At 52.0% G+C, this 11,745-nt stretch overlaps 4 protein-coding genes across 4 annotated transcripts; 2 read left to right on the top strand and 2 right to left on the bottom strand.

Annotated features, from left to right (window-relative positions):
- Positions 1-533: 533 nt before the first annotated feature.
- COCMIDRAFT_97109 (glycoside hydrolase family 16 protein) lies at positions 534-1,757 on the bottom strand (the record flags this gene model as incomplete). Its single annotated transcript, XM_007690455.1, has 1 exon — positions 534-1,757. One exon carries the CDS (start codon positions 1,755-1,757, stop codon positions 534-536), a length of 1,224 nt encoding a protein of 407 aa, XP_007688645.1.
- A 609-nt stretch (positions 1,758-2,366) lies between these two features.
- On the bottom strand, positions 2,367-4,048 carry COCMIDRAFT_97159 (uncharacterized protein; the record flags this gene model as incomplete). Its single annotated transcript, XM_007690454.1, has 3 exons — positions 2,367-2,720; positions 2,793-2,878; positions 2,932-4,048. The coding sequence occupies 3 exons, from the start codon at positions 4,046-4,048 to the stop codon at positions 2,367-2,369; spliced, it is 1,557 nt and encodes a 518-aa protein (XP_007688644.1).
- Positions 4,049-6,364: 2,316 nt separating this feature from the next.
- Positions 6,365-7,492, top strand: COCMIDRAFT_97161 (carbohydrate esterase family 5 protein; the record flags this gene model as incomplete). The annotated part of the gene is made up of 3 exons (XM_007690453.1): positions 6,365-6,851; positions 6,905-7,289; positions 7,411-7,492. The coding sequence occupies 3 exons, from the start codon at positions 6,365-6,367 to the stop codon at positions 7,490-7,492; spliced, it is 954 nt and encodes a 317-aa protein (XP_007688643.1).
- A 2,143-nt stretch (positions 7,493-9,635) lies between these two features.
- Positions 9,636-11,308, top strand: COCMIDRAFT_97158 (uncharacterized protein; the record flags this gene model as incomplete). The annotated part of the gene is made up of 2 exons (XM_007690452.1): positions 9,636-10,428; positions 10,482-11,308. 2 exons carry the CDS (start codon positions 9,636-9,638, stop codon positions 11,306-11,308), a joined length of 1,620 nt encoding a protein of 539 aa, XP_007688642.1.
- Between the last annotated feature and the right edge of the window lie 437 nt (positions 11,309-11,745).

Here is an 11,745-nt window from a genome sequence, read left to right as displayed (position 1 = left end):
CCCCCCCCCCAGGCGCATCTGCGACCCACAGGTTCCAGCTCGCCACGTTCTCAAGCCCACAAAACCACGCGATGTGGACGATCAATCGCGATCGTATTCTTCCTTTACATTACATGCAGAAATGTGGCGTTTTTTGTTGTATCAGCCTCTTCCAGGCCAAGAGACCGGGGGAGGGGCTCGGGAAACTCGGGGGGGAGGAGGATTCAAAGGGAGATCCCGAAAGTTCTTTTGGGAGATGATGGCGCGCGGGGGGGATGCGAGGAAAGTGGGGGGGATGTGGATGTGAAGGGAAAAAGTAAAAAAAAGAAAGAAAAAAAGAAAGAGAGAGGAGGGGCGGAAGAAAAGATGGGGAGAGAGAAAAAAAAGAGAGATAAAAAGATAAAGAAGGTTGAACCGAGGTATTTCTAAAATCTACAGGGTATTACTGAAAAAAAAAGAGGGGACGTGGAGTGGTTCGAACAAAAAAAAGATACTATTTTCAAGATTTGATTCTACAATGTATGATGACGATAGAGTAAACTAACCCCTTACATTCACAACGCCTTTCCTTCAGGCGTACATCCCCAATCCCTCTCAAACGCATGCCAACCCCCAACAGGCTCCTCACACATCTTCATATCACTAACCACAAAATCATAATACCCCTCTGCAGGCAACTTCCCCTGATTAACCGTGCCCCCCATAGCAATATTAATCAGAATCCTAAAATCCTCCATTCTCCGCGTTCCCTCGGGTATGCTCCCCTTCATAACCGGTCTACCGTCAATATACCAGATCATACGGCCTCTCCAACCGGGAATTCCTTCCTCTTCGATCCACGCGAAGCCGTAGGTATGTGGTTGGCGGGCGAGATCGGGTAGGGAGGTCTTGACAACGCGGTGTTTCTGGGCGTCTTCGCCAGTGTAGGAGCCCCAGTGGAGACAGGAGTGGTTTTCTGTTTCGGCATTCCAGCTCTCAGCGATGTCGACTTCGCCGTCTGTAGGCCATTTGAAAGGGTCCGCCGGAAGCATCCAGTAGGCAGGCCAGATACCGGGGGCGGAGGGAGGGAGACAGGTTGCGGAGAGGTAGCCGCGTGGTCGGGAGAGGGTTTGGTGGGAGGTTAGGCGCGCAGAGGTCCATTTGTCGGGGCCGACCAGGGCGCGCACGATCAGGCGATTGTCATGATGGAAGGAGTTTTCGGGACTGTCGGTGTACATCTGCTTCTCGTTGTTGCCCCAACCATGGTCGCCGATTTCGTGGCGGAAGTTTTGTGATACGGGGGTGGACTTGTCAAAGGATGGCCTCCAGTATACTTTCTCGGTGTGAGGTGGGGGGATATTCTGTGGCGGCGGCGGTTGCGCAGATGGAGGACGGTTCTGAGGTATAGGCGGAGGACTGCCGGGCTGTGGTGTGTGCGGCTTACTTCCCTGTGGAATAGGTGGTGGTCCAAAGGATTGTTGCTGCGGAGGCGGTGGACCCCATTGCTGTTGTTGAGGGGCATTCCATTGCTGTTGCTGCGGAGGCGCACCCCATTGTTGATTTTGCGGCGGATACTGTGGAGGATACTGAGCGCCAGAGTACTGGCCCGGGTTTGGCGGTGGATAGCCTTGTTGAGCTTGAGGGTAGCCTTGAGGTGGTGGATAACCTTGTTGATGTTGTTGGCCCGGATAGCCCTGGCCCGGATAGCCTTGCTGATGGTGGCTACCGGACGATGGGCCCGTAAACTCGGAGAGCTTCGCCTTGCCCTTGGCTAGTAGTTTGTCAAACGCACCTGACATTTTCAATTCGATGTGGTACGTTGTAGGATGGTAAGCTGTACAACAACTTTCTGCCGGAAGCCGAGCCGCTATGACGCAAGCACGTCACCCCACGCCTGCCCCACCAGCCGACGTATCCGCACAAGATAGTAACCTACATGCTGTACACGTATCTTGTACCACTCCTCCTCAACTTCAAGGCCAGCGATACAAGGAGCCAGATAACGTTGCATCTTCGTGTGCCGACTACCCGTCTTCTGTCCAAATTACCAGTAAGACTCATTCTAAGGTCGGCTTTTACCATTGTTCCGTGACTATTATTATTCCATTGGCGCAATCGGTATCGCATTTGTATCTGAACATTATCAGTAAGATCCACTACTTTACTCGCGATGTCAAACAGACCTCGCCAATCATACACGTTACATACAGAGACTCATGCTATTTGGTCTCCGTTGCAGACATCTGATCCCAAGATGCAGGAGCAAAGACTTCAATGCGAAGAATATTGATAACAAGAAATGAATCGTCTATTCGTCTAATTCAAAACAACATAAAATACCCGTTTTGCCAATCTCCTTAGCCAAACGCAGAAAAGGGCAAAAGCACCCAAGTGGAATATATATACAACTACAGAATACTATTATCAGCACAAGTAAACGCCCCATTAACCTTTGTCGTCGCAAACGTATTCATCAACGCATCAATACTAGCATACATTCCCGGTCCTACCATGAACAGCGTCACGCACATGATGAAGATGTTGAAAACGGCAGTTGCAATCTTCTTGCCGCTGGAGCGCCACTTGCCGTTCTTGTTGAGGTCGAACCAGAAGAGGACGGTGACGCCCCAGGTGAACCAAGAGAGAAGCAAGGCGGCGGAGATGTTGAGGAGGGAGCTGAAGACTGGAATGGCGTTGGCGAGGATCCAGACGGTGATCCAGAAGAGGGATACGGAGAAGATCCAGATGAACCAGTCGGTCTTCTTGCCGACATCTGTGACGGCGACGGGATCGCGGCGGCGGTTGGAGCTGTTGTCGTTGGAGGTGATATCGACAATGGTGCCTGTTCTGTTTTGCTTGGATTTGCGGGTGCTGACTTGGCGGATAAAGTAGACGTGGAGGTAGCGTGCTGCTGTCATACCTGAGAGAATATGTCAGTATAAAACAGAACGCGCTTCTGGAAGAGTTTCTTACCGAAAATAAGACCAGTGCCCAAGAGCCCCACGAAGATAACTCCGTATGAGGCTTTGGCCATGACAGGACGAAGCGAGCCGAGCGCGGGTGATGCGACCTGCTCGCCAGATAGTGCGTACACGACTGCAGCAACAATCACATAAATGGTTGTCGTCGCGCACTTCTCGATAATGATAGCCTTGGGGTAGTCACGGGAGGGGTTCTCCATCTCCGCCAAGACTGTCGGAAATGCCTGATTACCGCTGAAAGCAAATGCAATGTTGAGGAATGCAGAAACAGCTTGTGTAAAGGTCGGGCTGCCGATAGCCTTGAGATTGAGCGCCGCTTCTGGGTTCCGTGGGCCTTGGACACCCAGAATGACCATGACCATGACGACGGCGGCGAAGATGGAGAATGTGCAAGGCCACGAGGCCCATGATACGAAGCGCATGCTTCGAGGTACGCACATGGCCCACATGACGACGGCCGCGACAACCGTAAAGGCAACCGTGCAAGTTGCGTGCTCGCTAATCGTGTTGAGACCAATGGAAATGGTGACGACAGCCGACGCGCTGATGAGCGCCATGTTGATGAGAAAGCCAATGGCAAATACAGCTTCGACCCAGGGCCCACCAAGGACGCGCCCGTAGTCAACAATGTTCAGCATGTAAGGGTATTTTCGCCAGTATTGAATCAGGTTGTAGGCAGTATACAGACTGAGCATGCCCATGCCGATAATGGCTACAATACCTGGGAAGAAACCAAGCGTGTTGAGCGCACTGGGTAATGACAGAATGCCAATTCCAATCTCGTTTGTCATGAAGATGATGACGGTTTGGGTCGTGTTCAGCTTCTTGGCTGGAGGATTGTTGGGAGAGATGCTGGCATTTCGAATATCTGCGACATCGCCGAGGTTTGTGTCGTTTTGAGATGATGCGGAGTCAAATTTCTCAGAGTCTGCTTTGGTCTTGTGTCGCAAAGGGTCTTCCGGGTCGTGTGTCGGGTCTGCTGCAAGGGTGACTGTGGGTCGCTGGGCGGATATCGGGGGAGCATCAGTAGCTTTGGGCTTGTCGTCGACATCATATGTTTGTTGCTTGGGAGGGTCGCCATGGGTAGACTGGAGAGGTTTCCCGTCCATGATTCAAGATGCAATCAAGCATTCACGCCTGCATATACAGAGTTGGAGGAATGGGTCTAACGAAGAGAAGTATGAAGGAATTGGCAAAGATTGAGGTTGAACTGGTGACGCTGGAAAGATGTGAAGATGCGAAGAAGTTATGAATACAAGTGAAGAGCGAGATTAAAGGGTACGGCGCAGTGTGGAGAGGCCCAAGGACTTGGTGAATTACGTACTACCAAGGACAGTAGCATGTCGTAGCGCGTCGCGGAAAGGTTGCATCCTCAATCGGGACTGTGCGCCAATGGCCAGATAGTGAAAATAACAGGGTCTTTCTCACGGCGTGGAGACTGGTGGTCCGTATATCCACTTAGGGCATGTGGGTCTCCCCAGAAGCCGTGCAAACGAAGCTTTTAGTAAAAGAATAACTGCTTAGTGTTGTGATTCGCAAAGTCAAATCGACCCGCACCTATTCGAAACGCTGCCCAATAGTCCCATGCAGTCGACCCCATGGTCAAGAGACGTGGTTATGCGGAGAAAGGGTCCCAGTGACGTCTGACGTTGATCTTCTTCGGGAGTGACCGCACTAGCGAGAGCCGCACACCATGATGCGCGCCGAAGCAGGCCGGCCTTGGTTTCCGAGATTGGCCGTCGTCATGGTTTGGCTGGGCAAGAGCAATACGCTGGTTGGCCGCCTTACAGGTTCAGTCTCGTGCCAGTACGACATGCAAGACTCGAGCCCGCGTACGAGAAGAGATGACTTCGGGAACGCCAGGGGCCCCAACAACTCCCGGTGCGTTATTTTCCTTCCAGAAGATGAAGCAAAGATGGGTATGACAAGGACATGTCCGATACTCGTGTGTTGCATTGGCCTTGAAGGCAAATTTTTACGCGATCAAACATTGGCGCAGGACAAACATACATGTTCACCCAGTCAGAAGTGAGGCGTCTGAGTGCCAAGGACATGTTAGTGAGGACTGGAAAGAGAGAAACAGCGACCGCTGACCTTAGGGTGGCCTTGCACCCGGTAACAGCGAACGTGGCGGATGCCAAACGTGGTACTTTTGCGGGCACGCCGAGATTCTTCCCAGAGCTTGTTAACGGTGCTAGACGAGGCAACGGCGCTGTATCAACAGGCATTGGTTCCTCAGTTTGGGATAACCCCTCAAAACACCCGGATCTTGATGGAGAAGCCAAGCGGCAGTCGCGTGAGGGAGGTATGGATCCACATTCGGAACAAAAGAATGGCGAGCTCTGGCTCTGGTTCCAAAAAAGCATCCCCTTATCGCTCTGGGGCGGGCATATTCAGGGACGTGTAGTACACGCTGGCTGCATGGTTAGCAAAGCGCGCGAATGGGAGTCGCATGTGGCAGTGTTGAGGTATTGCATGGAATGTAGTGTAGTATTTCTGTGGCGGTGGCATCCTTTCTCACGGCTCCAATGGCTCTTGAGTGGCAATCGCAAGACGTCAAGCGAGATGAAAGGCCCTTTTTCCAAACCCAGAGCCTATCAGGAGAGACGATGGCTGAAGAAGATGTGTGATGGGTATCCAGATAGGAGCTGGCTGGGGGGAGGAGTGTGAAAGACAATTTCCTTGATAGTAGTGGATGTGCAAGACGGCAGAGGAAAGAAGGTTACGCGTTCACGTGAGTCAAGCGCCAAGACGTGGATTGCCGATTTCCCGACGTCGCATATGTCGCATGCACTAAGCGCACAGCCAAAGCTACAGAAAGCCGGGCTCAATGGACAGATATGTATAGGTGTGTAAGCAGCGCCTATGCATGAGAGGGGCCAAATTCCCAGTTGAAGAGCATCGCGCCGACTGTGTGTACCGGATTTGCTGAAGAGAGCAATGCGATTGTGGGCGCAGGCGTGGCTAGGGCCTCCTGGCTTGCGTCACTCCTCTCGCACCCGTTGTTCCGGATGGGAGACGCCAAGCCGCGTGGGCCCCCAATCGTCGTCATCGCCCTCTCCCACTGGTAGACAGCAGACAAGAAACAGCAGACAGGAGGCAAGGCAGGCTGTCAAGGAGCAGCAGGCTCGGCTACTCCCTGCTTGGCATATCGATGCCCTCCCCCAGACTGACCAGACGCGAAAAGACGAAACAGAGGCGAGCTGGAACCCGTCTCCACCCTCTCTTTCCTCCCGTCACCCGCTGCCGTTGTCCGCTCCGTCTTTTTTGCCCATCGTTTGGATCGAGCGCGTATTGTTGATCGACTCAGCCTGTGGCCCCCATTTCTTTTTTTGAGCTCTGTCCGTCGTCAATATTGTCTTACCAGCCGCCATTTACGCTGTTACCTCCCAGTCGCTCTTTACTCCTCTCCACATACACCCACAATGATACCCCGGACTGCCCTATCGGCGCTTCTCTACGCAAGCACCGCCTTTGCTGTGTGCACCAAGCTCGAAGACTGCCCACAGTTTGAGTCCCTCAAGACGGACGAATGCCAGACCTTCCACCACTTCCTCGCACGCGGCTCTACCTCTCCCTACCCGGGCCACGTCATCGAGACGGTCGGCAAGGTCTGCAATGCCCTCAACACCAAGGAGAACCCAAAGGCATGCGGCTATGAGGATGTGCAGTACTGGGCCATGAACGGTGGAGAGAAGTGGTGCATATCATCGCACGAGGGTGCCGTGAACGGCGCCGAGCAGATGAGAAACTACACCCAGAGGTGTCCAGACAGCCACCTGATTGTCATGGGATTCAGTCAGGGGGGTTCCGTCATGCTCGATGTCCTTGGTGGCGGTGGCGGTCCACTCTGGGGGTGCGAGCAAAAGTCGAATCCAAGCATGAACATCACCAGTCCTCCAGGCTCAAAGAGTATGTATCGCCCGCATGATCTGCTTTTGCCTCATATGCTAACTCCTTTCCAGTCGCAGCTGCACTCGTCTTTGGTCCCACACGGCGCTCTGCGAACCAGTCTTACACCCGCGGCGGCGGCGAAATTTCAGATGGCAGTGCTCCTCGAACAGCGGAACAGCTTGCAGGACTCCAACCCTATGCTGATGCCGGTATCCTTCGTGAATACTGTCAACCAGGCGACCCCATCTGCGCTCCTCACACCGATAACAAAGACATGTCCAAGCACCTGAACTATTTCGAACGCTACAGCGACGAGGCAGCCGAATGGGTCATTGATCTCGCTAGGAAGGCCGAATCTGGCGACAGGACATCGGATGCGAAGAGCATGCTGCACCAGACCATTTCGCATCCCATTGCGAATGTCTTCATCGTTATTTTCGTGCTGTTCCTCATGTAGTAAGTCAATCTCTCACTCCATCGCAATTATACCATAGATGCGCAATAGACATTTGGGACCATGAAAGACTTTGATTTTTTTTTGTTCGCCGGTACATGCATGAATACTCATACTGGACAGTTTTGCCGTCAGGAAATTCGCTGTCTGGAAGACGACTCGCTCTCCTATGTATTCACGTGTCGACACTACCGAATCTGTTTAGGCAAATACGAGCCGCATACCCGAATCTTGCGACAAGCATCATGCATACTTGGCAATTTAGATTGTGGCGCCATGCACAGCCCGCCTTACCGGGATAACTGAGCGAAGCGCCAACTGGACCATGGATCGAGGGAAAAAATAGATTTCCAACAAGGTAATCGGAAAAAGAAGGAAAGAATAATCAACAGAGAAATTCGGGGGGCACACGCAAAAGCTTCATGTTTTGTTGTCATTTGCTCAGCGCCTAGATACCCTTCACTGTAGCATACTGTATTCTCTATAGCATACTTTATTACTAGCCGACTGGTTTCGGCGAACCAAGATATTGAATATTTGTCATGGGGTTGCTTTTTCTCAGTTTGGATCCATATATGGGAGTATGCAGCGCAATATCCATCAAATGTTGGGTTCCATATCTCCAGTACACTTCGCACTACGACCTGATTTGGCGATGGGGCCTTGGCGTAAATACTTACTTACCACTCATACGCTCTATGAAGTGTGTGCTGATAGGTCCTTGCAATGTGATTGTGCCTGTGTGCTTCTTTGCTTCTTTTTACATGGTATTGAGATGATCATGCATAGTGGAAGGATACGAAAGGAAAAGAAGGGAGAGGATGTGAGAGAGAGGCATGGATACATGAATAAGGGTAAAGTTTATAATGGCTTGGTTGTAGCAAGACCAGGTATCTGGTATTACACGTGTTGTGTTGCACGATCTACTTTACACTCTCTATCGCTTCAATCCACGTTCTGCTATCGTGCGATGACCCCGCTTCTTGCTACAATAAATGCATCGTGGGAAAGCCCGCCGTGGGGAAAAGCGAGATTCTGGAGGCGATTCTTGGAAGGTTGTCGGTAAGGTTGGCCAGAGTAACAAAGAAGTCGGGTACTGGGGCGATCAGCTGATACACGAAACAGACTTTGGATGTTATCTCGAGTCGAGGTGTGGAAGCGATAGATGGTGGTTGGCTGGAAGTCTGGGTGTATACGAGTGAACCGAACAACTGACATGAACTGGTTGCAGGTGGCGAAATTAGCAGTGTTGAAGCGAGGTCTGTCACCCGCCAATAGAAGCTTACTTATAATCCCCTCAGTTATCGCGGCTTATCACTCATCACTAATATGCTCTGAATCTAAAGAGACTCATGGTTTCAACAGCCACAATACTAGTAGTAAGCACGTAGTAGGGGGGTTAGCCACTAGCATCGGGATCTCCCACGTGCTGGCCATGGGGAAAAACCATTGTCATCATCTAGTTCCGTATGAAGACTACAATCATCGTGTTCAATTTACAAATCGCCGGATCTAAACGGCGTCAACACGAGGTGCAAGAGCACAAGGCACGGATCGGGAGTGCATGCATGGGCATCAACCTTAAAAATGACGTAAATTGGGGGTCCAAGAGGTCAGCAGAGGCACAGTCGATTGCCTGAAGCGTGCACGCAATCTCTACACACGAGTCATGGTGAGTGAATAAGCATGGCTCGGGACTAGCAGAGAGGGGAAAGTCTTTGTGTTCACCATCTAGCGACAACTTTATGCATGGCTTGCAAAGAGTCGCGCGGAGAAGGAGTCGGTCGGAAATTTCTTTAGTCCGCATGCATGTACCCTGAGAGGCTAGCTGAATGCTCTGCGCACTGCTAGTAAGTAAGCCTAATGGCGCTTGAATGGACTCATGGATGAGGCCCTTGTCCTGAGCAGCATCTTTGCAGGAACTACATGTAAGTATACCAGATATGCTATTGTGTGGTTCTTGTTGCGTCAGGGCATATGGGTTTGGAGAATGCAACACAACTGACACCCGGTCTTCGCGCACGCAAGGTGTCACGTCACATATGTCGATAAGATCAAGCATCACGGGTGGAGATGATATGGTTGATCAGGGGTAACGCACGGACGCGCTGCCCCAGTCACCCTTGCATAATAGCATGCACATCTACAACTTCATTTGCCCATTCCGTTTCATAAACAATTCAAATGGCTTAGTCCATGATCCTCTAGGTCCAAGAAGCGTGCACATAATACCTACCAAGGGCCCCGGATTCCATGCCCGCGGTTTTCCTAGCTTTCACTCAAGTCGCCCGCCCACCTCCTACTATTCAATCATCCCTACGCTTCCACGCGTCGGAGGGAGAGCAGTCATGGCCTTTGTCGCTGCCTTGTCCGATTTCTTTAGTTGCGGTAGGACGAGAAAGGCGCGCGAGCCTCCATTAGACCCCAACGACGACACAACCTCCGAACCTGTCCCGCATGAAACTACTACACCTTCACTTGCCCTCCCACCCATTGACGAAAAAGCAACTTTGGACGTCCATGTCCGCGAACCCTCCGAGAAGGCGGGAGATGCCCGTCGCATCCCTAGCACGCAACAGCCAGATGTTCGACCGACATCTAACAGCCGCCACCATGATTCGGCAGAAGATAACATGGACATGTTTGTAGTACAAGAGAAGGCCAAACCAAGCGCTGGATGGGTTGTTGAGCAACGAGTCCTTGTCACCACCATGCCCTCCGCTGTCACGGAAGAAGCAGAGAAGACTGCATCCGTGCCTGAACCAGAACCAGAGTCTGAGACCACTATCATCACCCCACCTGTTCGCTGTGCGACTCCTGAGCAGGAGCCCTGGAACTCTACACCCGTTGCTCGCTCAGCAACACCTGAGCTTGCACCTGAGCCAGAGGTCTCCATCGTGACCCCCACCGTCCGACCAGTAACACCTGAGCCGGAATCTGCGGACATTGCGTCCGTCCGTAGTGCGACACCCGAGATTGAGCCCATCGCTCCCCAACTCGCCATTCCTGAACCGGAGGAATTCTCCTTCCTGGCATTTGAGGAACTGATGCCATCTATCCCGGAACCCGAAATTGTGGTCCGGCAACTCCCGGCCGCTAGCAAGAGGACTACACCCGTGACCTTCCTCAACATGCCTCCTGGTACGTTCATCTCTTGATTATGTCATTGTGAAAAAGATGCTAACAGTACGCAGAGGTACGAAACAAGATCTACGAGCAGATGAACGAGGATGGCCCCATCAGGATGTGCCGCTTTGACGACCCTGCCTTGGTGCTTCGTGACGGTGAATCTGCGCGTGCGCAGCGCCGTCAATTCTACAACCTTACCCAAGTGTGCCGGAAGATCCGCAACGAGTTCCTGCCTGTATACGCGCGCAAGACCGAGTACATCATCGACCTCTGGGGCCAGAGGGCCAACCTTTCCAAGGTAGAGACCCTCAATGCCAAGGTTTCCATGGACGTCGATGCTGCCTGCTTCGACATGGAGCCCATTGACCTCCTCCCCCTTCTCCGATGCCTCGTCCGCGCCGGCCGAACCGACTGCCGTTTCACCTCAACCGAGGGCGTTGTATTCCGTAGCATCTCCGAAATCGTCGACGAGCTCAACAAGCTCCTCCCTGCCGCCAACGGCAGCAACAAGAACTGGCTCGAGGCTATCAACGGACCCATGAAGAGGATCGATCTCCACCTCTTCCCCCACGACGACATCCGTCAGTACTACCGCTTCCGTGGTGCCGAGCCTCTCGTCCGCGTCGTATACCCATCTGCCAAGAGCGAGGAGTGGATGAAGCGCGCTTCCAAGTCACAAGAGTACGAGGCCTACCTGAGGAAAACCGGTCTCGACAAGTTCGCCATGCACGTCGTTATTGGCCACGCTTCTCGCCGTACCACCAACGAAGGCCGTTTGCCTCTTGACTGGCGCATGAGCTACCAGCTACGTCAATCCATGGACCGCGCTCCCCGCCTCTCCATGGAGATTGCAGCAGCTCGCATGTCGATTGACCGTTCGCCCCGCAGGTAAATATGTTTGATGAAAAGTTTTAGCGTAAAGTGCGTGTTCATAACTCTTTCGATACGGCGTTTTTTTTCCTTTTTTTCTCTTCACGATTAAGATTTCATGTATGAGTTCTGGCAAACTACGGTCTAGCCGAACAGGATACGAGGGAGGTTCTTCAGGTTGCGCAACACATACCCCAATTTTTTTTTAGCTTGTAATGTTTTTCCAGAGGGAAAGAAGAAGAAGAAGGGAAGAGGAAACGTTTGCTCATTTTGCGCAAGTGGTGCAGATTGAACGGTTTCCATGAGCTTGATGGCTTTTTGTTGGAAGATTGCTAGTACAGGACCAAATGTCCTTGTTCGCATCTCTCCATGCCTTTTAATGTTAATTTCTTTTTAACGCCCTAAAAGAACACATCTTTTTTTGCATCCCCATCCCGTTTGTGAAGCTTCATCTCTTGG

The sequence above is a fragment of the Bipolaris oryzae genome, assembly GCF_000523455.1.
Source record: "Bipolaris oryzae ATCC 44560 unplaced genomic scaffold scaffold_78, whole genome shotgun sequence".
NCBI lineage: Eukaryota > Fungi > Ascomycota > Dothideomycetes > Pleosporales > Pleosporaceae > Bipolaris > Bipolaris oryzae.
Note: the sequence above shows the minus strand (reverse complement) of the source record. Positions and strands in the feature narration are given on the sequence as shown.